Below are 27670 nucleotides of genomic sequence, written 5' to 3'. Positions count from 1 at the left end.
ATCTCTAATGTAATGTAATGTCTTCTAAATTCAAGTCACTAAGCATTCATTAAGTGCCTGCTATGTGCCTGACACAGTGCTAAGGGCTGAAGGTATAAAGAAAGATAAAGTTAGTCCCAGCTCTCAAGGAACACCCAGTCTAAATGGGAAGACAACATGTAAACAACTATTTACAAACAAGATAATGGACAGGAAAAATCGGATCTAATTTCAGAGGGAAAGAACTGAGATTATGGAGGACTGGAAGCAGTTCCCGGCAGAAGGTGGGACTTCAGCTGAGTCTTGAGGGAAGCCAGGGGAGCCGGGAGGCAGAGATAAGAAGGGAGAGAATTACAGCATAGGGGAGAATTACTGCACGAGGAGCTGGGAAACATTCAGATGTTTTAATACGATTATGTTTTCTCATGTTGGGGGAAGGAAAAGGGAAGTCAGGCTTTATTTATAAAAATGGGAAGCTATCTGAAATGTTAATTAAGAGAAGGATTTCAGCAATCATTTTGCCTTTTTTTCCTTCCCTTTTTTATTGGGAAGTGGGGGGGATGACTATGGGGGTAGAAACTATTGTAGTGAGCAACATTCAGCACTGGTGCAAATAGACCTGTCAAAATCAAGACCTGATGAGAATAACTAAAATAAGCTCAATCAGATCTTCCTGGCAACAAGGGAATTAAGATGTAGGGAGTAGAACAGAAGCCATAGAAATAACTGGCAATTGGATTTTGTTTTCATTCAGAAATGACATGATAACATCATATAAAGTTCACCAGAGACCTAGTAACAGAAATTTGTCTGAATGATATATATATGTCAATATGTGTGTATAGATACAGATATATACATATATATTATATATGCGTGTATGCATTTATATACAGAGCAAGAGCAAGAGCAAGAGAGACAGCGAGAGCGAGAGAGAGAGAAGGAAGGAAGGAAGGAAGGAAGGAAGGAAGGAAGGGAACAAAATAAGAAACAAATGAGTGTAAGACTGAGATAGAAAATGTCAGCAAGAGAAAGAATGGAGAGGGGGCAGTATGGGGTAGAAGGACTTGGAAACAGGAAGACATGGGTTCAAGTGCCTCCATTGAACTATACTGACTGTGTGACCCCAGAAAAGTAACCTTTAAGTGTCCCTAGGCACTTCTGTACCACTATACATTCCAAAACAGCTGCCAATCTTCCTTGGTAGAGGGCATTTCCTTCTTGAGAGCTTCCTACATTATATTATATTATATTATATTATATTATATTATATTATATTATATTACATTACATTACATGTTTGGAACACAGGTGTATGTGTGTGTGTGTATGTGTGTGTGTGTGTGTGTGTAACAAAAGTAAGCCTTTGCTTTGGTCTTTTGAGAGCCTCTATCCATGGCGGGCAGGTTTAAGCCCATTGGCACCTTGTTAGAAGGACTAAAGAGACCTCCTGATTAAGCATCAATGAGTGGGGCTCCCTCCAAGATGAATTGGTTGGCTACTACAACTGTACCGCCTTATCAAATGAACTATTTGTAAAGCATTTATCACAGTGGCTAGCACATAGTAGGTGTTTAATAAATACTTGTTCCAACCATTTTGGAGAGCAATCTAAAATTATGCCCAAAGAGTTATTAAACTACCTATACCCTATGTCCCAGCAATACCACTACTTGGTCTACTTCCAAAGATTATCAAGGAAAAAGGAAAAGAACCTACATGTTCTAAAAGATTATAGCAGCTATCTTTGTGGTGGAAAAGAATTGGAAATTGAGGGGATGCCCATCAATTGGGGAATGGCTGAACAAGTTGTGGTATGTGATTGTGATGGAATATTACTGTACTGTAAGAAATGATGAGCTCAGCGATTTTAGAAGAAACAGGACAGGACTTGTACGAAATAATGAAGAGCAAAACCAAGAGAACATTGTATACAGAAACAGTAATATTGTTTTCAGAAAGACTTTGAGTGAATAAGTTATTTTGACTATTATAAATACCCAAATTTACTATAGAGGACATATGAAGAAAGGCCCTCTCTGCATCTAGAGAAAGAACTAAATAGAAGTAAGTGTAGAACAATTTTACATACATATACATACCTATATATGTGTGTATACATACATACATACATATATATATACCTATTTGTGTCTAATATCTGGGGGGGGAGGGGGAGGGAGTGGAAAGGGAGGGAAAAAAGAAAAAAGAAATTTACACAATAGCTTTGTTGTATATTTGAAAGGCATAGCAAGTTGTGCAAAGTAGATTTTCAGTTTCACATTCAATCATCTTTTTTATTATACCATGTTATTGAAATGTTTGTTGTATTCCATAAATTAAAAATTAAAAATAATGCTTGTTCCCTTTCTCTTATAAAAGAGAAGCATACAGTCCCTGTAGCTCTGTTTTATCCCTTTAACTTTCGGTGTAGAGATCCTGAGAGAGCAGCGAAGCTAGAAACCAATCATGACTGCCTTGGGGAGAGACACATAGTAGGGGCAGGCATACTCTGACTCCTGAAGCCTATGTTCCTATACCTATCCCTGGGTACGAAGAGGTTCTGAATGATGACTTCTCGAAGGAATATCTAGAGCACCTTAACTCTAGCCTCCTGCAATAGATATGTGGGGATTTCCTAAGCAGTACAGTCTCAAAAGCTGGCTTTCTAGAGACATAAAGAGGATTTCCTGAGGTCAGCAGCAGCCATGAGTATTGCCCTCCTAACAACCCAGAGTTTGATAGAAGACTGATTCCAGTCTTCTATAAGACAATTGGGATCTCCTGGGGAGAAGGAGCTTCTTGGGGGAAAACAGGAATACAAACATGGTCCCTGAAGCTGGAGAAAAACCAAGGAAATAATGCCATGAGACGGGAGGAAGGGACCCGGATTTTGATTACCATTCAGGTGCTATGGGTCTGAGGGGAAGGAGGTTGCTACACTCACAAGGCCATATTGTCTTTCCTTCGGGGGTAGTCCTCAGCATAGTATGATAAGCCTGGGTGCTCATATGCATCTTTGGGATTAAAGGAAGCACTCACTGGAGTGTTAGGGGATTGTCTGTTTAGTAATTCCTATGTTTTCACTTCTGAAGTGGGTCCAAACTGCAAGATAATAGCTATGAGTCTGGAGTGCTTTGGGATGTTTGTGGAATGTGGAACTCAACAGAGAGCAAAGTATTTCCATTGTTCATAGGATATGATGAGTCCTCTATTTTTGCCAATTTTCAGGGTATGAGGTAAAACCTCAGAGTTGTTTTGATTTGCATTTCTCCCATTATTAGTGATTTGAAGCATTTTTTCATGTGGTTGTAAATAGTTTTCAGTTCTCCTTTTGAGAGCTATTTATTCATGTCCTTTGAATGATTGGTCGATTTTTAGAGTCAAGTTACAGATCTCTGAAATCGGTGTTTTACCATGAAAATGCTCACAGACACCTCAGCATAGGGAAACTCAAAACATGAGCTAGAACTTTGTAGGAGATAATCTTGTCTTCACTCAACATACACGTCTCTCCCTTGGCCCCTCCACCCAACTCTCAAAATATATAAACCTAAACCCTAAGGAGAGTTCATTGGTAATCTGCTGCCTCGAGCTAGTCATTTTCCAAGTAAAACAATTTCACACCAACTTAAAAATTAACTAGCTAAATTCATTGAATAAAATTTATCAACCAGAACTTGACAAGCAAACAAAACTAAAGCTGGTTGACTAAGCTGAAACAGTCCAAGGGGATTTTTTATTGAAAAATTTTGTGCTAGCAAACAATATGCTTCCTTTATCTAGAAAAGATTTATCTATGTTATTAGAATATGAAGATATAAGACAGGTAGAAAAGGTGAAAACACCATTCAACTAACTTATCCTACAGAAGCCAATCTCATGGGGGCTCCAACTCTGCCAGAATCAAAATTTTATAAGTTGGAATGATTGCAAAATGCTGGATAAATTCTCTTATTCAGCATTAGTCCATATGGAAATAAAGAGAGTCCCAAAAGTCTCAGTGCTGTTTTCAGCCGTTTGGGACATTTTGTATTTCAGGTCACTTGATACTTCTAACAGCATTCTTCCAAATACAAATTCTTGACTTATTCTCAGCATATTCATGCCTACATAATAAAGCAAAGTAATTAGGGAAGCTTAATAACATTTTTGAGTTTCTTGCCAAAATACAATTTAAAATCAATTTAAGGAAACTTTTTTTTCATTTATAAAAAGGTCCACAAAAAGGACTAATCAAATCCTGTCTCCCTTGACACAATTAAAAAAATATTCTTGGCCTGAGGTGGCACAGAGAAATTTTTAGTTTAAAAGTCATTTTCGGGCCCCATTATAGGGGATTACAAAGTAGAAGCTTATTTATATGACATGATTGAATAGCTCCTAATATTTAGAATGCAGTAAAAAAATCATTGACCAGCAGTTCAATACTCCTACTAAATGAGATCACTGAGAAATCTAGGAATGGACAAATTTAAGAATATGAGGCCATCGACCATAAGGACTTATGAGCTAATGCAATCTAAAACCGACTTGGGTATTGCTTTGGGGAAACTCACTCTTTGTTATGGCAAGTACGATCTGCTTTCAGTTGTCGGTTATGAACTAGAGAAGACTCAGAGGGGACATGATAGCTGTCTTCAACCATTTGAAATGCTGTCATCAGGAAGAGGGATAAGTCTTGCTTGGTTTGGGCCCAGAGGACAGAACAAGGAACAATGGGTAGAAGTTGCAGCAAGGTGACTTTCTGCTCTCGGTAAGGAAAAACTACCCAACATGGAGAATACTACAAAAGTGGAATGGATTGCCTTGGGAAGGAATGGGAAATATTCCCTGGATGCCTTTGAGCAAAGCTAGGGGGACCATTTATTAGGTATATTGTAGAGAGGATTCTTGTTCAATCGTAGATTTGGACTAGGTGGCCACCGAGTTATGTCCCAACTCTCAAATTCTGTGATTCTGTTACCTGAATTCATCCATTCCTCTTAACTCTATCTCAGAGCCATAGGCAAATCCCAAGGCGATCCAGTTCAAAGATTCAAGATGAATTAGAAAGAGCTTTGGGATGAATTCAGGGTCACCTTACACAACAATCACAGCAAAGGATTAGAGAAAACCTAGAGGTCACTAAAGGAAGACAGCTACGACTGTAAAGGGCCTTGATATTGTACCATATGAGAATCATTTAAAAGAGCTGGGACTATGGAGCTTGGAAAAGAGAAAACTCAAGGGAGTCATGATAGCTGTTTTCAAGTATCTGAGGGACTGTCAAGTGGAATTTATCTTTCCATTTTAGCTTGTATAAAGCCAAATTTCCATATATATAAAATGATGCCATGATCAATTTGGTCAATTGCATTACAATTGGAAAAATTCCATGGAGACAGCCAGGAGGTGCAGTGGATAGAATACTAGACTGGGAATCGGGAAATCCAAGCTCAAAATCCTGCCTCAGACACTTACTACAACTTGGTGAACCTCTCTGCCTCAGTTTCCAAAAACAAGGCGGTTGGATTTAATGATTTCTAAAGTTCCCTTGAGTTCTAAATCTATGATCTTATAAGCATGTGAGAAATAGGAGTTGCTTGGTTTGATTTTCTTCCTATAACCAAATGTTTCTGTTTCCTACATTTGTTATGGACAATGTTACTGTCGAGCAGAGTTCTGTCTCATCTGTCACTAAGCTGACCGAGAGGATCTATCAAGTGGTGGAGCAAACCCTCAGTCTAGAGTATAAACAGGGCACATGGCAAGCGACAAAAGCTCAAAGAATGTGCATTCTTACGTTAGCCACATTTGAACGTGCAGTGCTGGGCTATCACTTCTCTTGTTTCCCAGTCATGGAAAACTTGTGGGACACAAGACTTAATCAAAATATTGACAAGAAGCAAACCAGCCACAGGAGATTCAGTCAGCTGAACCCAGACCTGAGAGTCCTGTGATTAAGCCTTTGCTTTACACCCTGGTGTCAACAAGTGCAGAGACTGGAATTGGGAAATGACCCCAACTTTACCTGTAAAGTGCATGCAAGTATGTGAATACACATCCCTGGTCCTCCACATGGGTAAAGTAGGGTGGATTGCTATGACAGGGGCCATAGAAAGCTCAACCATCCATCCACATCCATCTAAATATCCAGCCAGCCAGCCAGCCAGCCACTTACTCATTTCACTCTGAAGCTCATAGAATGGACCACAGCAAGCCCCTGCCCAAGCTCCACTTAATGGCTGTATTTTGGGCCCTCCTGGCTTAGAGTGAATGTTATTGGTAACTGTTTCTCTTTAGAACAGCAACCCCAAGGGTCTTCTCCTCCCAGCTTGATTTTTTTTCTTTTTTTCTAATTAAAGGGGCCACCCCTTGACTCACTTCTTAAAGAGGCCTATTCACAGAATGGGTGTTACCTCACTCTAAGTGAGTACATGAAAAGACCTTACCCTAAAAATGCCAGGGTCTCCCACTGCATCCTGGGTCATCTCCAGTCATTCTGGTGAATATCTGGTCACCAGATCCAGATGGCTCTGGAGGAAAAAGTGAGGCTGGTGACCTTGCACAGCCCTTCCTCACTCAAATCCAAGTCAACTGCAAGTCATGTCATCATTTTCCTGATGTCATGGTCCTCTTCGAGAATGAAGGACAAACACAACAACAACAGAAACAGAGGTTCAGAGTGGCCCAAGGTTTCAGGGCTATAAGTGTCAGAGATGGGATTTGAACCCGGTTCCTTCTGACATGGAGTACGGCTCTTCCACTCTCATACCATGAGTATTCCCTGATTAGAGACAAGAGTAAATGAAACCTCGGACAATTATTATATTGCTCTCAATTGTTGTCAGTGTTCACTAATTCTAATCCTTGAATAAAATTCTCCTGCAGTGCCTCATGAGGGGTGGAAGTGACATTGAATTTGTGAAGACTTTGCCAGCAAAGTGCAGGCACAGGAAGGTCCTACCGAGCTGAAGCGGCCTGGAGTCTGGGCTCAGCAATGGGCTGTATGAGCATCTGCAGTGCTTCTTAAACTATGGGTCACAACCCCATAGGGGATCACAGTCTAAGCAGCTTTGAAGGACTCATGAGTGGAAAAGGTTTAAGAAGCTCTGGTCTAAGGAACAGCCATGGAAATAGGTTGGAATGAGCTTTTGGGTAACACCAACTGTTTTCGAAGACTATTTATATTTTTACTGTTCTTGAAGACTATTTATAACATTGTCAAGAAGTCATCTTTGTCTGTAATGGTATAGACACATTGACCAGACTCACTGCTTCTTCAAGTGCTGAAAGGTAATCATTATAATAATATGCACAATTTGTTGGTAACAAAAAGGGTTTTTTTAACATAACAATAAACCCTCAAGAGCTGTTACTACTGGCCTCCTTCCTACTTTGAGTTACTTCTTTACATCTGTGGTTGTTCACTCATGTCTGACTCTTCATGACCCCATTTGGGGTGGTTCTTGACAAAGACACTGGAGAGGTTTGTCATTTCTTTCTCTTTTTTTTACAGATGAGAAAATTGAGGCAAACAGTGTTAAGGGACTTGCCCAGGGTCACACAGCTAGTAAATATCTGAACCTGGATTTGAACTCAGAAAGACGAGTCTTCCTGATTTCAGGCTCAGCCCTCTGTCCGCTGTCCTACCTAGCCCCTTCTATATTTTCCTCATCAGCCTTCCATATGGTACCTAAAATTCCTATCATTATTATTCTTCAGGTTGAGTTGAAATGCCAATATGTTATCCAGGAGGGGTACTATTAACTGTTTAGTATTGACTAACTCCTCAGAGGCAGGGTGGTATGGTGGACAGGGAGCTGCCATTGACACATAATGTCGGGGGACCCAGTCAAGTCACTCAAGGTGTCAGGACCTCCAGATAACTCCTAAGCCTCTAAGTTGCAGGCACCAATCTACACTGGTAAAGAATATTTCCTCATTGGAAATTACCTATACTTAAGAAATTACATGTCCAGTTCTCCCCCCAAGAACCCTACCCAAGCCAAACATATTGACATGAGCTCCTTTATCATAAGATAATAAGTCTAAAGCTGGAAAGTCATGGAGTCCAAGCCCCTCATCTTATGGATGAGGAGAATGAGGCACAAGGAGGTTAAGTTACCTGCTCAGGGCTTATGGGTGTTTAAGGTAGAATTTGAATTCAGGTCTCCCTGACTCCAATCCAGCACTCTATCCACTAGTCAAAATTGCCTTACTTATCAGAACAGTAAAGTACAGAAGCAGGGCCTGAAGGGATGGGGCAAGGGACATGTAACTTTTCAGAAGACGTGAATGGTCAGGAGCATGTGGCATTGTCTGTGGGGGTGAGGTGAGGAAGGCCAGATGGGGCACAGAGGTTGGCAGCCCTTCAGTGTCTGGAGTGATAAGGACAGGAGAGGGATGATGGAAAGAGAAGGGGAGAGGGGGAAAATGACGACAAAATATCTTCTACTTTAAAATCTCATCTACAGATAGCTCTGTATATACAAGCACGCGTGCATGCGCACACACACACACACACACACAGGTATGTACATACATGCTGCCCTTTCTGTTTGAAGATGATACTACTGACATTCATAGTGCTCTGTCTTAGGGAGATGCAGCTAAAAGGACCAAAGAATAATCTGCTGTCTTTTTCAAACTGAGAATAAACCCCCATCTAAGCCATGCAAACATGGAGCTACCATTCTCTGAATCTCTCATGACCCCCAAATCCTCACTAAGGGAGCCATTTCTCTCTCTGGCAGACTCAGACACTCTTGTCTGCTGGCTGGGATGTGACTGAAGCTTCTTCCCCCCAACAGTTTCCCTGTTTGGATTCATCAAGTCATTTTACAGCTCAAAGACAGAAAAATGCCACCAGGGGGCATGAATGGCACTAGCAAAGGGACTCAGAAATGGAGGTGAAAAACCTAATCTAGCCCAGTGTAGAAAAGGCCTCCCACCCACCCCCTCCTCCCTTGTTTTACAATGTCAAATATTAGCAAAAGTCCCCAGGAACGTCCCAGTTGGTGGTAATTACAATCTCCCTATTACATGCTTGAAGGCACATGGATGATTCTCAAGGACAGAGAGACAACCTGTGTCTGTTTAGCTTCCCCAGCAGAACACTCAGGAGGCAGCTAGTGAGCACATGAGTGCCATGGGCAGGGCACAACACTGGGTACTGTGGGGCCCACCAAGAGAAACGGACCTGACCTCAGGGTGCTCATTGTCTCTATTCCAAATGTATTTGTCCTGTCCGCACAAGAGTCCTTGCAAAGAAACACTTACTCATGAGATCACTGGAGTAGGAAAGGAATGGGTAGACGGATGAATGAGAGTTTATTAAGTTCTTACCACAGGCTATGGTAAAAGACAAGGCAGTTCCTGCCCTCAGAGAGCTTATGTTCTAACAGGAGAAGGCAATGGCGGTGATGGTAAGGACAAAGAACAGTGTTAGGATTTGTAAGGCTTAGGGAAAGAAGGAATGACCAAATATTATGATCACATAAAGGAATTTCCAAGCAGTCCACTTGTTGATTATGGCAAGATGGGAAGGTTACAGCCAGTTCCATGTGTAGGGGTGAAGAAGAGGAGTAGGTCATGGAAACTGAGTCAATTGAGGAGTGAGGAAGTCAGGGCACTTTAGGGAGCATCAATATGCATGATGAAATTCCCTCGTATGAGCACAGGAGAGAGGGAGGAGGGAGAAACTGAGTCAGCACTGAGCTCATTGAAGAAGGAAAGAGAATGTCATGGGATCACTAGGATCTGGGTTGGCTGATGAATATGCTTAGTTTCTTTGCGCTGGCTGTCCCCAGTGCCTGGGAAGGTCACCTCCTCACTCTTGAATTTTGGACTCCTTCAAGGCTTTCCCAGTTCCTTCAGCCACTAATGTCCTCACCTCTAAGGGATGCTTTAATATGGTCTATTGTATAAACATATATATGTAATGCATTGTAAGCTCCTTGAAGACAAAGCCTGCTTTGCCCTCTCCTTTGTATTCCCAGGGCTTAGCACAGTGCCAGGCACATAGTAAGGATTTAATAAATGTTTGGTGGTTAATAGGAGTTAATAAACAAGCATTTATAGTCTTAAAGGGGCCTTAGGGTTTGAGTCAAGCTTTCATTTTATAGATGAGGACACTGAAGTCCAGAAAAGTATAATGACTTGCCCAAGGTAGTTAGGAGAGATAGAAATTTAATCCAGGCCTGCTATTTGCAAATTGAATGCTCTTTCTATAATATTATGTTGCTTCGATGTGGGGATTCCCTTTCTAATGCAGATCCCACCCCCTCCCTGATTTGGTGATAAATCTTTAAAAGTTGCTGTGTTTGAAAAAATCTATCCTCCTGTGGCCACCCCTTTGACAAGTTTTTGCAGAAGTCAGCTCCAATGGTCCACAGAGGATGCAGTCTGTAGCTAAGATTGAACTCAGAGTGTTTGCATCTTGTAGGACCTGTCAAAGCTATTGCTCTCCTGGCATAGCCTCAGTGAACCAAGTTGAGGGAGAAATCCCTGGGCTTCCTAGAAGCACACTCTTAGTGCTCAAAAAGTAGAGGGAGGAAGAAAGGAAAAATGGAAGAGGAAAAAGGGGGAAAGAAATGGAAGGGAGGGAGGAGGGAAGGATGGAAGGAAGGAAGGAAAGAAGGAAAGTAGGAAGGGAGGAAAGAAGGAGAAAGGGAAGGAAGGAAAGGAGGGAGGAAGAAAGGAAGGAAGGGAGGGAAGGAAAGATGGGAAGAAAGGAGGAAAGAAGAAAGGAAGGAAGGAGAAAGGGGAGGAAGGAAAGCAGAGAGAGAGGGAAGGAAAGAAAGGAGGGAGGGAATGAACACTGGATATTTGAGGATGGTCAATCAAGCTAGGATTACGACTAATGAATGATTTTGTAAAAATGTATATTCATAGCCATAAAATCACAAGATCATAGAATTTTAGAGGTAGAAGAGACCTAAGTTATGTAGTGCAACCTCCATAGTGAGTTGCCCAAGGTCACAGAGGTCGCAAATGGCAGAGCTACCCATGATTAATTGTGTTCAGGAAAATGGCATTAAAGCTGTGATTAGGGGAATGTGATTCTGGGAAGGGATGTTGGCCAGTTGTATCATATTTAAAAGAGTGTTGTTGTTCAGTTGTTCAGTGGTATCTGACTCTTCATGACCCCATGGACCATAGCACTCCAGGCTCTTCTATCCTCCAGTGTCTCTTGAAGTCTGTCCAAGCTAATGTTCATTGTTTCCATCACACTATCTATCCATCTCATCCTCTGTCATCCCCTTTTCCTTTTGCCTTCAACCTTTCCCTACATCAGGGTCTCTTCCAATAAGTCCTGTCTTCTCATTGTGTGGCCAAAGTATTTAAGCTTCAGCTTCAGTATTTGTCCTTCCAATGAGTAGTCCAAATTAATTTCTTTAAGTATTGACTGATTCGATATCCTTGCTGTTCAAGGAATTCTCAAAAGTCTTCTCCAGCACAATTTGAAAGCATTGATTCTGCAGAGCTCAGCTTTCCTCATAGTCCAACTCTCACAGCCATACATTGCTATTGGAAAAGCCATAGATTTGATTATATAGACTTTTGTCAGTAAGGTGATGTCTCTGCTTTTTAATCTGCTGTCCAGATCTGTTATCGCTTTCCTTCCAAGGAGCAAGCGTGTTTTAATTTCAGGGCTGCAGTTGTCATCTACAGTGATCTTTGAGCCCAAGAATATAAAATCTGACACTGCTTCCATTTCTTCTCCCTTCACTTGCCAGGAAGTGACGGAGCCAGGTTCTGGACCACTACTTTGTTGTGGTGGAAGGACTTGCATAACTCAATGAAATGAAAAATGAGCTATGCTATACAGGGTTACCCAAGATGAACAGGTCACAGTGGAGAGTTCTGACAAAAGGTGATCCACTGGAGAAGGAAATGGCAAACCACGCCAGTATCTTTGCTCAAGATTATGTTGCTTCGATGTGGGGATTCCCTTTCTAATGCAGATCCCACCCCCTCCCTGATTTGGTGATAAATCCCTTTGCTCAGGGACAGTATTAAAATATTAAAAGAGGTGACACTATTGGGGAAGAGCAGAGGACAACTACAAGGAGCTCCAGTACTAATGAAGCATTTGGGCCAAAGCCTACAGGAAGCTAAGCTGCAGATGTGTCTGGTGATGAAAGGAAAATCCAATGGTACAAAGATCGATATTGCATAGGAACCTGGAATGTAGCACCTATGAACTAAGGTAAGCTGGATGTGGTCAAACAGGAGATGGAAAGATTAAGCATTGACATCTTGGGCATCAGTGCACTTAAATGAATGCGAATGGGTGAATTTAATTCAGGTGATCATTATATATCCTACATTTACAAGCAACACAGAAAGCCAGCATAGAATAAAAATATAAAGCACAAGACTAAGAACGAGAAGACACATGGATTTGAATCTCTGGCAATTAGTAGCTGTATGATTTTAGGCAAATCTCTGAACCTCTTGAGCCTCACTTTCCTCACCTGTAAAATAGGGGATCATAATCCCTGACATCCTTACCTCACCGGACTACTGTGATGATCAAGTGAGATAATGCATGCAAGAGCTTTGTAAACCTTAAAAGGCCATAAAGATGTCAGTCATTATAATTGGTAAAAGATGGAGGAATGGGATAAGCATTGGGCATGGACAACAATGGACAAGAAAGTCATGCCATAGAATATAGGCAGCCATGTGTGAGTCAGGCAGGGCAGCAAGATAAGTAAAATAACCTGTACAACCTGGATTGTGCAGCTTTGGGACCCAGGGCTGTTAATCAGGCACCTTTCATGAACAGCACTAAATTTTCCCTAAAGATATTTAGAATATCAATTCAAGTTATACTGCTGAATATATAATAAAACAACAAGCCCATCAAGTGGGTTCGATGAGATTTATTCTTTCCCTACTGTTGAAAAGAAAAGAGCCTGCTCTTATAAATGACCAGCATTAGTCACAAATCTGCAGGTCAGCAAAAAGTAAAAGAAAAAAATATAAAAAGCAGAAGTGACCACATTTAAACCCTAGAAGACAGATTGTTAATTATTTCAAGAATGTAAATTATAGGGGAATAATACAGACCTACTCATGAAATGCCAACGGAAAAGAAGAAAATCTTATGCATCAGAACACTAAATAATAGTAGGGCACAACAAACTACTGGAATCCTCACTTAGATTCTCTGTATCTTTAGCTTCCTGACTTATCCTTTGTCTCTGTCTGTCTCCTCCCTTTTCTATCTCTCTGTCTCTGTCTCTCCTTCCCTCTCTCTGTCTCCCTCTCCCTCTTCCCCTGCCCTCCCGCTTCTTCCCTCCCCACCCCCTCTCTCTCCCTCCCTCTCTCTCTCTCTCTCTCTCCTCTTCTACTGTACTTCTATGATTCAGCCTTGGAATGAACAAAAAGGATCCCATGAGTTTTGGAGGGCCAATTTGTCAGGAGGAGAAAAAAATTCAGCTGTCATGCTGAAAGCCATGAGAGAGCCACTCTCTGGCACAGTTAAAAAAAACCTCACTGTACAATGTGGTAAGTAAGGACTTAGCAGACTGAACCAAGGTAAAAACAAAGAATAATTTAAAAAGAAGAGAAAGAGGGAAGGATAAGAAAGGGCAGGACTGGAAATCATTGTCTTGTTAACATATTCATTCCTGAGAGTGAATCAGAAATGGAGTGAATTTGCACCTCTGATGGACACTGCTGATTTTCCATGAGCAATTGCAATGACAAGTCCAGTGGGGCGAAGGGACTATAGAATGTAAGACTAATGTCCTTACATAATATTGTGTTTTACAGTTCTCTGAGTCATTGTCCAATTCCCTCTTCTAGACCGTGAAGCCTCGAGGGGCTATAGAGTGGAATAGTAGCAGGTAGTAGGACCCCACCTCCTTGGAAGTTTTCAAGCCAAGGGTGAATGATTTCTTGTTGGGTATCTTGCAGCAGGTATTCTCGTTCATGTGTATATGAGTTGGCCTGGAGAGCTTTGGCTGCCCTTTCTTGCTGTTTCTCACATATGACACTCTACTTTCAGGTTCCATGCTTTGTACTAGCTGCCTCTGAACCTGGAATGTACTTCACCTTGCCTTCCCTGGGGTCATGTGGCTAGTAAGTGTCTGAGGCACATGGACTCAAGTCCTCCAGACTACAGGGCTATTGCTCTACGCATTGTGACATTTGACTGCCTCTAGGTGGGAGGAACAAAGCTGACATTAAGATGCGTAACTCAACGACATGCTACTATTAGCAGAAAGAATGGCAGAAGAAGGCCTTATGGGCCAGTGGTGGTGAGGATTAAGTCATTTGTTCTGGGAAATACTGAATTTAAGGTGGAAATAGGACATCCAAATGGAAGTGGGCACAAGTCAGTTGGAATACAGAACTGAAACTCTAGTGAGAGATAAGAGGAATATATACAGTTGGGCTTTCTTCACATAAGGATAATATTTCAAACCATGACAATGGATGTGTTCTCTGATGGAGAAATCATAGAGTGATCAGAGGCCCATGAACCAAACAGAAGCATAAGGACAGTTGGGGGTGGTGGGAAGAGGTGTGTGGTAGAGAAGTGAGTTGGTTCAACTCTTCTGGAAAACAATATGAATTTACTAAACTAAACTAACTAAACTAAACTAAATCAACTAAACTATTAACTACTAAACTATTAACCTAGAAATTCAACAACTGAGACAAGGAAACTGATAGCAAAGAAAGAATCATATGCACGAAAGCCTTCATGACAGAATTATTCATGCTAACCTAAAGCTAGACACAAAGTATGGGCCCAAAAGCTAAAGAATCACTGCACAGATGATGGTATGTAAAGGTAATTAAATATTATTCTGTTGTAAGGACAGACAAATAAGAATTCAGAGAAGTATGGGAAGATGCCTATGAAGTAATGAAGGTTGTAGGAACCAGAACCAAAAGAACAGCATACATAATCAAATAAACAAACAAAATATGTAAATATGAAATATTTATATGATATATAAATACAAATATCTGTGTAAAGTACATAAAATGTCGACAAGGTCAATATGGAGAGGTGAAAAATCTGGTCAATTACAACCATCAATATCAATATCATGCCATCAAAATTAAAGGGCACATCCTTTCTTTTTGTGGCCAATCCATAAACAATTTTTCAGGAAATGTACTTTGTAAGGGGGTTGGCTTAGGTGTTAGGAAGCACCTGCTGCATCAAAATGAAATATTTCAATAAATATTTTAAGAAGAGTAAATAAAGGAAATGAAGGAATAGTCCCAGAGGCTGGAAGATAGCTAGACTTGGATGGTGTCATGAAAGTCTAAGGAGGAAAGAGTTTATGCATCTGTCCAATGCTTCTTCCTTAAGTCCTTATGTTCTTTATGCCTACCCTGTGCTTGTCTTAACTTTAGTTCTTAGATAACAAAGGATATTTTGTGTTTGCTTAAATGTCTACACATTGCTTTTCTCAATAGACTGTAAGGTCATTGAGGACAAGGGATTACTTCCTTTCTGTTTTTTGGATCACCCCTAGCACAGAAATTATATATTAGGCATGTAATAAATTCTTGTCAATTGGCTGATCTAACTTTGTAAAGTGACTGCAGAATATCAAAAACTTAAGCATTTTTTCTTTTACAATTATAAAAGTCCCTGGATATTAATTATATGATGCTCATATCTTCCTCCAAGCCAATGAAAGATCTTTACTGCCCTACTGGGTCAAATGATAAGTCTTTATTTGTAGGGACTATTAGTTTTTTGTATGAAGAAAAATATTCCTCATTACTATAGTCTGAACTCCTACCCTAATCTCTAATACTTGTCATTGAACATGCTGGGGACAAGGAAAGTGAATAAGGAGTGAGCAGTGCAAACTCCTGATTTGTTTATTTATCTATTCATTCATGTATCTATGTATCTACAGATATTTGTGCCCATTTATCCATCCATCTATCTATCAATCTATCTTTCTATCATCTATCTATATCTATCTATCCATCTACCTATCCATCTATCTTTCTATCATATATCTATCTATATCTATCTTTCTATCTATCCATCTATCTATCCATCTGTCTGTATATCTATCTATGTGACTTGTCTATCTTCCTATTTTTTTTATGAGACCTATGATTTCATTTGTATGGAGAATACCCAGATGAGAGAACTCCCTCTATCAATACAGATTGGTATCTTCTCTGTAAATTATAGTTTTAGAGAGGCAGTTATGTGGCATAATGTATGGAGTGCTGAACCTGTAATCAGGAATACCTGAGTTCAAAGCTGGCCTCAGACACTTATTAGCTATATAACTCTTATCTCAGTTTCCCCATCTATAAAATGAGGATAATCATAGCACCTACCTTGTAGGGTTATTGTGAGGATCCAATCAGATATTTGTGAAGGGCTTTGCAAATCTTAAAGCACTATGTAAATGCCCTTTATTTTTACTAGAAGAGTTGCCTAGAGGCTAAGAGAAGTTATAGAGAGGAGAAGTTACATGGCCAGGATGCAGCTCATGTAAGATGTGAATTCAGGTTTTCCTCAGTGTGAAGTCCATTCTCTGCCCAGCACAACATCTCTTATAGTACCAGAATAAACAACTTGAATCCATCTATAGACCAAATATGTAATAGAATCTCAGAAATAGAAAGAGAGATATGGAGATGTGAAAAGGGACATCAGAGGCCTTCTGGTCCAGAATAATCCCTCTACAATACAACCATCAAATGGCTCTCTAGCCTTTTGCTTAAAGACCCTACTATTTTCTGAGCAGTCTATTACACTCTGAGGTGGCTCTTATGGTTAGGAGGCTTTTCCTTATTCTAACCCTAATTAGTCATCTTTGCACCTTCTAAACACAGATCTTAGTGATGTTCTTAGAAGTCTAGTAGAATAAGCCCATTTCCTTTCCTGCATTTCAGTACTACAGATATTGAGGACAGTTCTTATGTCCCATTCCCCTTCCCCTCGAGTCATCTTTTCTCCAGGCTAACCCTCCCAATTCTTGGAACCCATCCTGGTATGGCATGATTCCCAGGCCCCCCACATTCCTGGATGCCCCCTCCTGGACTCTCTTCTTTATTGTCAATATTGTTTCTAAATTGAATTTCTACTGGGTCAGTAGCATCTTCTCTACATACCTTAATAACACTTTGTCAAGAGGATCACAGATTTGAATCTGGAAGAGAATTTAGATATTATTCTGCCCAATCACTCATATTACATATAAGGAAGTAAAGAGTTGAAGTGACTTATCTAAGGCCATACTAGTACTAAGTGGCAGAGCTGGGGCTTGAACCCTGGGTCTTCTACTGCATTATACTATCTTTAGTAAACAGAAGGAATGCACACACCTCCCAGGGTGTCTGACTTACTACCAAGGATAACACAGGCATTTGGAACTCTGGAACTGCAGCCTCCTCAGACACTTACTGACTGGGTGACCCTGGGCAAGTCCCTTAACCCTATTTGCCTCAGTTTCTTCATCTATAAAGTGAGCTGGAGAAGGAAATGGCAAACCACTCCAATTTTTCTCCCAAAAAAACTCAAATGGGGTCACAAAAAGTTGGACATAACTGAAATGAGTGAACAACCCTCAAAGGCAGGCACTGCCTTTAGTGAGGTAGGTTGGTCACAGTGGATAGAGAACTGGGCTGGGAGTCAGGGAGCTCCAAGTTCATAAACTGCCTCAGATACTTACTGGCTGGGTGTATGGCCCTGGGCAATTCACTTCAACTCTCAGCTTCCATTTTTCAACTGTTAGATGGGGATACTAATACCACTGAAATTACAGAGTGGTTGTGAGGATCAAGTGAGATAATATTTGTAAAGCACTTCGCAAGCCACCAAGTACTTTAGAAATGCTATTCTCCTCCTCCTCCCTCCTCCTTCTCCTCCTCTTTCTTTCTCCTCCTCCTTCTTCTCCTCTTCCTCCTCCTCCTTCCTCTTTCTCCTCTCCCTCATCCCCCTTCTCTTCCTCTTTCTCCTCCTTCCTCCTCCTCCTTCTCCTTCTTCTCCTCTTCCTCTTCCTCCTCCTCCTTCTCCTCCTCCACTTCCTCTTCTTCCTTCTTCCTCTTTGTCCTCTCCCTTCTCCTCTTTCTCCTTCCCCTCCTCTTTTTCCTACTCCTTCCTCCTTCTCCTGGTCCTCCTCCTCCTCCTCCTCCTCTCTCTCCTCCTCCTCTTTCTGTTTTCTCCTCTCCCTCCTACTCCTCCTCCTTCCCCTCCTCTTTTTCATCCTCCTTCCTCCTCCTCCTCCTCCTCTTCTTTCCTCCTTTGCCTCCTCCTCCTTCTTCATCAACATCATCTTAATATCCCTAAATTCTAGCACAGTGCCTGGCACATAGTAAGTGCATAATAAATTGCTAAATTGAATTAAGCTGGATTAGAAGAATTGGGCTTTATAAGTTTGTTTTTAGAAGCAAGGATATAATTAGTGGTTGGGGCACGGGACTGGCAGGGAAGGAACAGAACAATACATGTGATTGTCACATGGCTGATCAGTGTTGAATACCCGAACCCAACATATTTTCTGAACATTCTCAAGGGGCCCCTGGTGCCACCTCCTTCTGCATGGTAGGAGATGAATTCCCCTCTCTTGTCTTGCCCACAGTCACCAATGGCATTCATTATACTGCCGGTTACAAGAGCTGACAGTTCTCCAAGACACGAGCCTACATCAGAGAGCTAAAGAGTTCTTTCAGTTTATTTATTTCTTTGAGCTTCTCAATCCAAGATAAACCCCCAAATAAATTTCAAGGGTATTTTGGCAGGCTCCAGGCTATAAATCACATACATGTGTTCTCACAGGCTAGGAAAGAATACCATTGACATAAACTGCAGCAATAAATCTCCATCACACACACACGTGCATGTATGTGCAGACACACAAAATCACATACACGTACACACACACACACATACACTAAAAAGTGTTAAGAAAAAAATTAAAGAATACGTGACCTAAAAACAATTGTTATTTTGTCAATTCTGTTTGAAAAAATAACCAGCCAGTAGGTTTGGTATGTTTAGTAAGGAGTAGATGGTTTCTGCTAAAAATGTACACAGTCTAAACTCAGTGACATGATGGCAAGTCACTTCATCCTGTTTGCCTCAGTTTCCTCATCTGTAAAATGAGCTGGGGAAGGAAATAGCAAACCACTCCTGTATCTTTGCCAAGAAAACCCCATGGCCAGTGTTGACATACTATGATCCACAGGGTCACAAAGAGTCAGACATGACTGAAACGACTGAATCACAATAATAAATCTCCTAAGAGGGAAGGGAGAGGAGCATCTTTGTAAGAGGCTAGAGCAGAGGAGAGAAAGTCTGGAAGTGACACTATGAGGAGTATGGGGTGCAGTCAACATGTTTTTGATACTTGAATGAAGGCAAAGATGTCATGGCTTTCAAAGTTGCACAAGACACAAGGCTGAGAGGAAGAGATAACTGAGCTAGGACCCCAATTTTTTCTTCCTCTCTGTTCCCTATTGGATGTCACACAGGATCACAATCTTCACAGAATTATAGACACTCAGTGTTGGCAAAGAACCTCAGAGGCCTCCAAGTCCCACTTGCCGTTAATCAAGATTCCCCTGACAGCTTCCACCAGAAGTAGGCATCTGGCCTCCAACAAGGGCTAACCACCCCCACCCCATGCCACCCACTTCACTTATGGCCAACACTAATCTTTAGGAAATTTTTCCTGACAGTAAGTCCAAATCTTTGCCCCTAATTCTGCTCTATGAAGCTAAACAAATTATTGTCCCTCCCTTGATGTGTCAGTGTTTCAAATGCATACAATTGGTATGCTCCCATTAAATCTTCTTTTCTCCTACCTAAATGTGCCCAGTTCCTTCAAGTGATCCATAGGTGGTACAGCAGGTAAGAGTGGTAGATTTGGAGTCAGGCAGGTCTGAGTTCAAATCCAGACTCAGACACTATCCATGTGACCCTGGGCAAGTCTCTTAACCCCTGCCTCAATTTCCTCATCCATAAAATGGAGATAAAATACAGCACCTACCTCCCAGGGCTTTATCGAGGATCCAATGAGATAACATATGTAGAGCGCTTTGCAGAACTTAAAGTATAACTATACATGTTACCACTGCTGCTACTGCTTCTGCTACTGCCACCATTACTACTATTATCTCAAGGACCTTTACCATTCTTGTTACCTCATTCTTTGTTGTTGTTCAGTCATTTCAGTCATGTTTTCTAGGCAGAGATACTGGAGTTGTTTGTCATTTCCTTCTCCAGCTCATTTTACAGATGAGGAAACTGAGGCAAACAGGGATAAGTGACTTGCCCAGGGTCGCACAGCTATTGAGTGTCTGAGGGTGGATTTGAACTCAGGAAGATGAATCTTCCTGACTCCAGGCCCAGTGTTCTGTGCACTATGGCACCCCCTAGCTGCCTTGTTCTAGGTGTTCCCTAACCTATCAATGCACCTACCTAAAATGTAAGACCCAGAGGTAAACACAACCTTCTAGATTTGGTCTGACCAAGTCCAAGTACAGTGAATGACTCTCTTAATTGGGATTGTACCTGTGACATCACTGATATAGAGAAGGCCTATAAGAGGACACTCCTCCCCCTACCAATGCAGGCTGACACTTTCTCTCCAACTTGTAGTCTTAGAGAGTTTCTCAGAGACTTGAGAGGTTCTGTTGCCCAGGGTCACACAGCCAGTGTATGTCAAAGGTGGGACTGGAGGCTCCTGGCTCTGAGACCAGCTCTCTATCCTCTGCACCAAGAAGCCTTTTCAAATTTTATTATTATTATTTTTAAAATTATTAATTATTTTTAGCTTTCTTGGTTGTCATCTTACACTGTTGATTCATATGGCACTTGAGTTCCCCTAATAACTGCAGAGATTTTTCAGACAAGATGGGGACCAGCCAAGCCTCCCCAATCATTTTCTTGGAAATTTGGGTCTGTATCCAAGCCAGGACTTTGAATACATCTACATTATATGTCATATTATTAGATTCAACCCAAATTCTCTAGCCTATCAAGACCTCTTTGGTTGCTGGCTCTAGCATCTAGTGAATTATCTCTCCCTTTTAGCCTTGCGTCTTGTGCAACTTTGAAAGCCATGCCATCTTTGCCTTCATTGAAGCACCAATAAACAGGTTGATTGTACCCCACACTCCTCACAGTGGCTATTCCAGACCTTCTCTCCTCTCTTCTGGCCTCTTACAAAGATTCTCCTCTCCCTTCCCTCTTAGAAGATTCTATTGTCGCTATTCAGTTATTTCAGTCATGTCTGACTGTGTGTGACCCTATGGACCATAGTATGCCAATACTGGCCATGGGTTATCTTGGCAAAGATACTGGAGTGGTTTGCCATTTCCTTCCCCAGCTCATTTTACAGATGAGGAAACTGAAGCAAACAGGGTGAAGTGATTTGCCCAGGAGCACACAGCTAGTGAGCGTCTGAGACCAGATTTGACCTCAGGTGTTCCTGAGTTCTATCTACTGCACTTCTCATAGGAGAAGATGTCATCAAAAAGCATAATGAGAAGATATACAGTGTCCATTACAAGTTCCCTCTTCTTCTCAGTTCTATACCTCCAAACCTTTTCCATATTATCTTACATTCTCTGTTCCTTTACTCTAGTCTTTGACAAAGCAGTGGTCTTTCTCTTTCCCAAATTCAAGTCTTCAACTTGTGTCTTTGAGTCCATAGCTTCCTGTGTCCTCCCTTCAGTCACCCCCTTTCTTTCTCAAATCTCCAGTCTCTATTTACTGGCTGCTTCCCTGCTACCTACAAATATATCTAAGTCTCTCTCAGCATTAAAAAAATCCTTCACTTCACCCTACTGCAAGCTATCATCTTTTACTTCTTCATTTCATAGCCACACTCTTAGAAAAATCTATTTACCCTATCCCTTCATTTCCTTTCTTTCCTCTCATTGTCTTCTAAACCCAATTGTGATTAGGGTTCTGCCTTGTCACTGTTTCAGAGTTAACCAGCAGTCTCTTAAATGCCAAATCCAAAAGCCTTTGTCATCTTCCTTCTTTCTGAACCATGTGAACCTTCTAATCCCACCTCCTGGATGTTCTCTCTTCCTTTGCTTTTATGACACTTCCTACTCCTAATTCTCCCTTTGCCTACAGAACTGTTCCTTCTCAGTCTCCCTTGTTGGACTGTCATTGATTTCCTGTCCACTACCAATGAGTGTCCCTGAATCTCTGTAATAAGTCCTTTACTGGGTGAGGTCATTAGCTCCCACAAGTTTGATTATGACCTGTATGCATAAAAATCCCAGATCTAGATGGAGTAATTATTAAATACTTCCTATGTGCTAAGGTACCAGGCTAAGCATTGGGGATACAAAATATAGGAAAACAAGATGGGGCTTACTATCAAGAGGCTCACATTCTAATAAGGTAAGACAAAATATGAAGTGAAGATGAAGCAACACTATGTTAGATATCTTCAGCTGTATGTCCCATAGTTACCATGTCCAAAACAGATCTCACTGTCTTCCTCCACAAATCCACTTTGAAGATATCACTTTCCCACAGGTTCCCAGACCTGAAACTTTGCAGTTTCCTCAAATCTTTCCTACCCAGCTTCCACCTCCCTGCTATCCAGTCAGTTATCATGTCTCATGGACTCTCCCTCTTATATCTATCCCCTTCTCTCCATTCACATGACCACCACCGTGGCTCATGCATTTGTTTGGATCAATGTAACAGCCTCCTACATGGTCTCCTGTCTTCCATTTCCCTCCTTCAGCCCTTATTCTATACAACTGCCATATTAATATTCCCAAAGTCCGCTGCATTCCACCTCCTGCCTCCACACCTCAGTGGGACTTTGCACCTTGCTTTTGTCACCAATCAAATCCTCCCTTATAGTTTACAGTGTCCCAAAGGTCTGAGCAGTTTTCAGCTAGTAAAGCTTTACTATAGCTTTATGTATTAAAATAATTTTAAATTACTTAATTAATTAATTAAATGTTAAAAGCAGTACTCAGCCTTTGGGGACACCTTATATTTATTCCCAGACATGTCTCACCTTTCTTACTGGTCTATCAGCTCCTTGATACCAAAGACTATCTCTTCATCTCTCGATCATATCTGGTCAGTATGGCTCCTCATTGAGAATAGTGCTTAGTCAATAACTTTAGTAGGTTATTGAGTATTTCTATATCACTTTTTAAGGCTTGTAAAGCACTTTACATAGGCTATCTTATCTGATCCTCACAATTACTCTGCTAGGTGCTAGTTTTATCCCTATTTTACAGATGAGAAAACTGAAGCAAACATTGTTTAAGTGACTTACCCAGGGCAACACAGCTAGTAAATATATGAGGCTGGCTCAAGTCTTCCTGACTCCAGAGTTTAACATTTTGCCCACTGTGCCATCAACAGCTGGGCAAATACTTGGGATCCAAGATTATGGGAGACAGTGCATCAAGTCCCTAAAACATCATTCATAGTACATGCTTAATCAATGGTTATTGGATCAATAGTTTTTAATCTGTTTTTAAAAGGTTCTGGTTGAAAAGAAGAAAATCTCATGGAGTGCTAAGCAACATTTGCTTTTAATAGGTGTTTTATTTTATATTTTGATTATGTTTAAATCCTCTACAAAAGCCAGTGTGAAGGAAGGAATAGAAAGCTAGCCTTGGAGCCAGCTTGTGTTCTTGACACAGACTGGTCGTGTGACCCTGGACAAGTCACAGTAGCTAATCATTGTCCTAGGCTAGCCTAATTTAAAAATACTTAACAAAATAAATAACAAATACAATAAGACATAGATAATGTTAATATGTGATTTTCTAAGTCAATATGCTGTTAAGACAGATCCCTAAGTACAGTTTAGTGCCCCTTTTTCTATTTGAGTTTACACCACTGCTCTAGGCAACTCCCTAAGATTACAAAACTGCAGAGAAAGTAGCAATCAGCACCGACAGAGGGAGTTTCCTCTTCAGGGATTTCCGTATACCAAAGTAAGCACAAGTCTAACAAAGACAATGGAAACATCCAAGATTATTTCTTTGCAGGATTACTTATTTTTAAAAAGCACTTATGTCACAATCCCTACTTCTTTTGACTAGATTCTAACTATCTTTAACAGTGGGATATTACTTAGTAAAAAAAAAAAAGCAACACTGGTTTTTCTCTTAGCTCCAAGTATTACCACCCCCCATCCCCCATGAAATGTCAGCAGCTTTCCATCAAAGTGAAAAATGTTAGCAGAAAAATCACAATTAAATTTCCCCTTCCTCCCATTCCGCTTTCTTTTTATGGGTTGCTTACCATCAGAAATGTATTCTTAAGCACTTCTCTGCCTACATTATCTGATGATAATGCAAGACAACTCCCAAGGACAGTGTTAAGTGCCTGAAATAGGTAATGAACACTCTGTCTAGACATGGACACAGTGAATACCATTCATCGTTCCTTTGCTTCACCACCTGCCACCAGTTTTGATAGTAAGTAGCGTATTTGTATAATGTCCAAGTCCATTATATTAAAGTGAGAGAAGCTTAATTAGTCGTGTATAAATAATGAAAATGATAAACTTTCGAACCTGAGTAACATTTTCAGAGTAAAATATGGCATTGCAAATGGGGCTATCAGCGGATATAACCAATATGTCATGACCAGGGAAGACTGCCGCAAAGATCACAATAGGCCACGAGGTGGCGCCATAATGCACAGAGTGCTGGATTTGGCGTCAAGAAGACCCAAGTTTACGATTTGCCCAAGACACTTACCAGCCATGTGACAATCTCTCTCAGCCTTAGTTCCTAATCTGTAAAATGGGAAGAACTAGCTCCTACCTCACAGGATTGTCCTAGGGCTCAAATGAGATAGCAGTATGTGTAAAAAGCTTTGTAACTCTTAGAGCCTGGATATCATAACAGGAGGATCTCAGAGCTGTAGGGACGCAGCATTAACGTGGTCCAACCTGTGCCTGAACAGAGACCCCTTCATGACGTTCTCAAAGAGTGCAATAGAGCCTTTGCTGGAAGACCCTCCAGTTGAAAGGAAGCTAATGCCTTTTCCCTCCTAACTGCCTCCCTGTAGTGCCGCCCCTGGGGGCCTCTCTCCTCTCTCCCAAAATGACAGGCAGATGAGGGGCCCAATATTTTTCTCACTAAGGAACAATTTTACGACTTCTCCAAAGGTTCAAGAGGGTCAGTGGGTAGTGGTAGGGAACTGATGAGTGGGGGCAGGAGGGAAAGAAAGCTGCTAGACACTCTCTCACTTCACCACTAGGAACCCCAGGAGCAGGGGAAGAGGGAAGGAAGCGCCCACGCAAGGAGACTAGGCAAGCCTTCAAGACCAAAGGGTACACTGTAATAACTTACTGGGCAATGCTTCATCTACAACACCAGGTCCTCGGAACCCTGACGTGCCTAAATGGTCATGATCTCCTCTCTATTTACCACCAATACCTTCATCGCCTGCTGCAGAAGCATGTACTCTGGGGTTCCCACCGTTTTCCCCCTTAGAATATCAGGGAAAGAGAAGAATTTAAACTGAAAGCAAACTATAGGAGAGCCACAAAGGTGACCCCCCAGCCCTACGCCACCTCCTCCATTCTGCATGTCCTGTTATTCCTCTTCATTCTTACAGCTACAATCTCTCCCTACCTGACCACAGATCTGTGACTCCTATACTTAGGATATAAGCACTCTGAGGACAAAGATCAAGTCTGAAGAAGGATTATTTACAGTGCCCAGTGCACAGTGGCTGCTTAATCTTCAGACCTACCAATGCACAAAATTCAGTTCACTCACCAGGTTCAGCTTTGCCCAGAACTCGGGTCCTTCTTCCATTGTCCTTAAACTTGGCGGAATGTACCAAAAGCAAACATTTGCAAACTCGGGCTGAGGAAGAAGAAAAGATACAGAGTTTCCATTAACCTACAGGGCGAATCTATACACAGTGCTCACTGCCTATCACGGCTTCATGACAGAAGGTATAAATGTGGCTCCCCATTTTTAAAACATACTTTCCTTAGCTGTTTTAATACATTTCTTGTTTGTGAAGAATTAGAAGCTAAAAATTCTGATGACCAAAATCCTGTTTTACATGTAAATTCAATTAAATTCAACTAATATTTATTAAAGGAAACAACACAGAGCAGGTAGTGGATAAAGCAGTGGACTTGAAGTCCGGAAGACCTGGGTTCAAATCCTGCCTCAGGCAGTTATGAAAGAAAAGCCAGAAATCTTTTTGAAAAGAATGCTGCCCCAGTTTTTACACTTAACTGGTATGGATGCGACTGTAGCCTAAACAGAGATGAAAGATGGGCTGAGAGGACACCAGAATTAATGGAAAACTCTGTGTCAGCATGGCTTAGTCACTTAACCTATACTGGCCTCAGTTTCTTCACCTATAAAATGAGGATGAGCTATAAGGTCTCTGAAGCTGAATGAATGAAGCATGGTACAGAGTCAGGAGATGCAGCTATGAGGCCGGCCAATTGGATGGGAAAGGGAAGAACATGAAATAGAACTGGAGAAACCACTACAGCATAAAGCTTCCCCAAAGCTGCGTGGCTTCCTTAGAAGGAACCTTGCAAGTGACCTAGTACAAACTTTACCCAAAGCACGGATCCTGTCTATAACCTCCCCACCAAGTGGCCATCCAGTTTCCTTGACAGGCAACTCGCTACTCCTCACAGCATCCCTTTCCACATTTACACGTCTATCCTAGGATGTTCTTGTTGCTTACATTGTGTCCAAACTGGCCTTCCTGAAAATTTCTTCCTCTGCTCTGCTCTGGTACCTAATCAGGACAAACCTAATTCCTCTTCTGGTTCACAAATGTCCGAATAAAAATCTGAATTCCAGAATCTCAGATTCAGAAGAACTTCAGAGGTTGTCTAGTCAACCACTATATGGCTCCCTATTTTCCAAATCTTTTTTTTCTTTTCTATAGTCTAAATATTCCCTGGGGGTTTTAACTGGTCACTTTTTCTAAAGCAATAGTTTCTGGTCCCTTGATCACCCTGATCACCCTCCTTCATACCTACTCTAGTTTATCAATTTCCTTCCTTAAATACACTCAGAACTGGAAAGAATTCTCCAGCTATGTTCTGAGGGGCCCAGAATACAGAAGGACTATTTCCTTGTTCAGAGTCTAGCTGGCCCAAGTCCACCCTGGCCCTTTTGGTCACTCACACTGCTCATCAACATTGAGTTTATAATCCATTAAAAACCATAGATCTTCCCCCACCCCCACCCCCACCATGGGAACTGCTTTTCAGTCATGGCTCTCACATCCTTCATTTGTGCCATTGATAGAAAAACAAAAACCAAAACAAAAAACCTTAGATACAGGATTTTGCATTTTCCCCTTTTCATTTCATCTTGCCAGCCTCAGTCCATTGTGCTAACCCATTGGAGTCTTTGGGGGATTTAATCCCCTGATTCAATGTACTGGTTATCCCTCTCCCGCTTTCCCATCACCAGCAAGTTTGATAAGCATGCATCTATCCCTTAATCTAAGTCATTGATTTAAAAGCTGAACACAACCAGGCCAAGGACAGAGCCCTGGGGCGCTTCACTGGAAAGCTCCCTTCAGGCCAATATTAATCCATTCATTAGCATTCCATGGCCTCAATCAGCTCCAAACACACCCAACTCTAAAATCATTCAGTCCGGATCAATCCCAATAGAGAGTGATTTTGTTGGATGCCTTGCTGACCTCCAGATGTGTTGTGTTCACAGCATTTTCTTCTAGTCTGTTAGTGAT

At 41.4% G+C, this 27670-nt stretch overlaps 1 protein-coding gene across 1 annotated transcript in view; it reads right to left on the bottom strand.

The window, feature by feature from the left end:
* GADL1 (glutamate decarboxylase like 1) overlaps nucleotides 1–27670 on the bottom strand; it is a 169135-nt gene that overhangs the window by 49747 nt on the left and 91718 nt on the right. Inside the window, exon 13 of the mRNA XM_036760996.1 lies at nucleotides 25708–25797. Within this exon, the coding sequence (XP_036616891.1) occupies nucleotides 25708–25797 (90 nt within the window). The remainder of the gene's footprint in view (nucleotides 1–25707; nucleotides 25798–27670) is intronic.

Source organism: Trichosurus vulpecula, chromosome 5 (genome assembly GCF_011100635.1).
Source record: "Trichosurus vulpecula isolate mTriVul1 chromosome 5, mTriVul1.pri, whole genome shotgun sequence".
Lineage (NCBI taxonomy): Eukaryota > Metazoa > Chordata > Mammalia > Diprotodontia > Phalangeridae > Trichosurus > Trichosurus vulpecula.
Note: the sequence above shows the minus strand (reverse complement) of the source record. Positions and strands in the feature narration are given on the sequence as shown.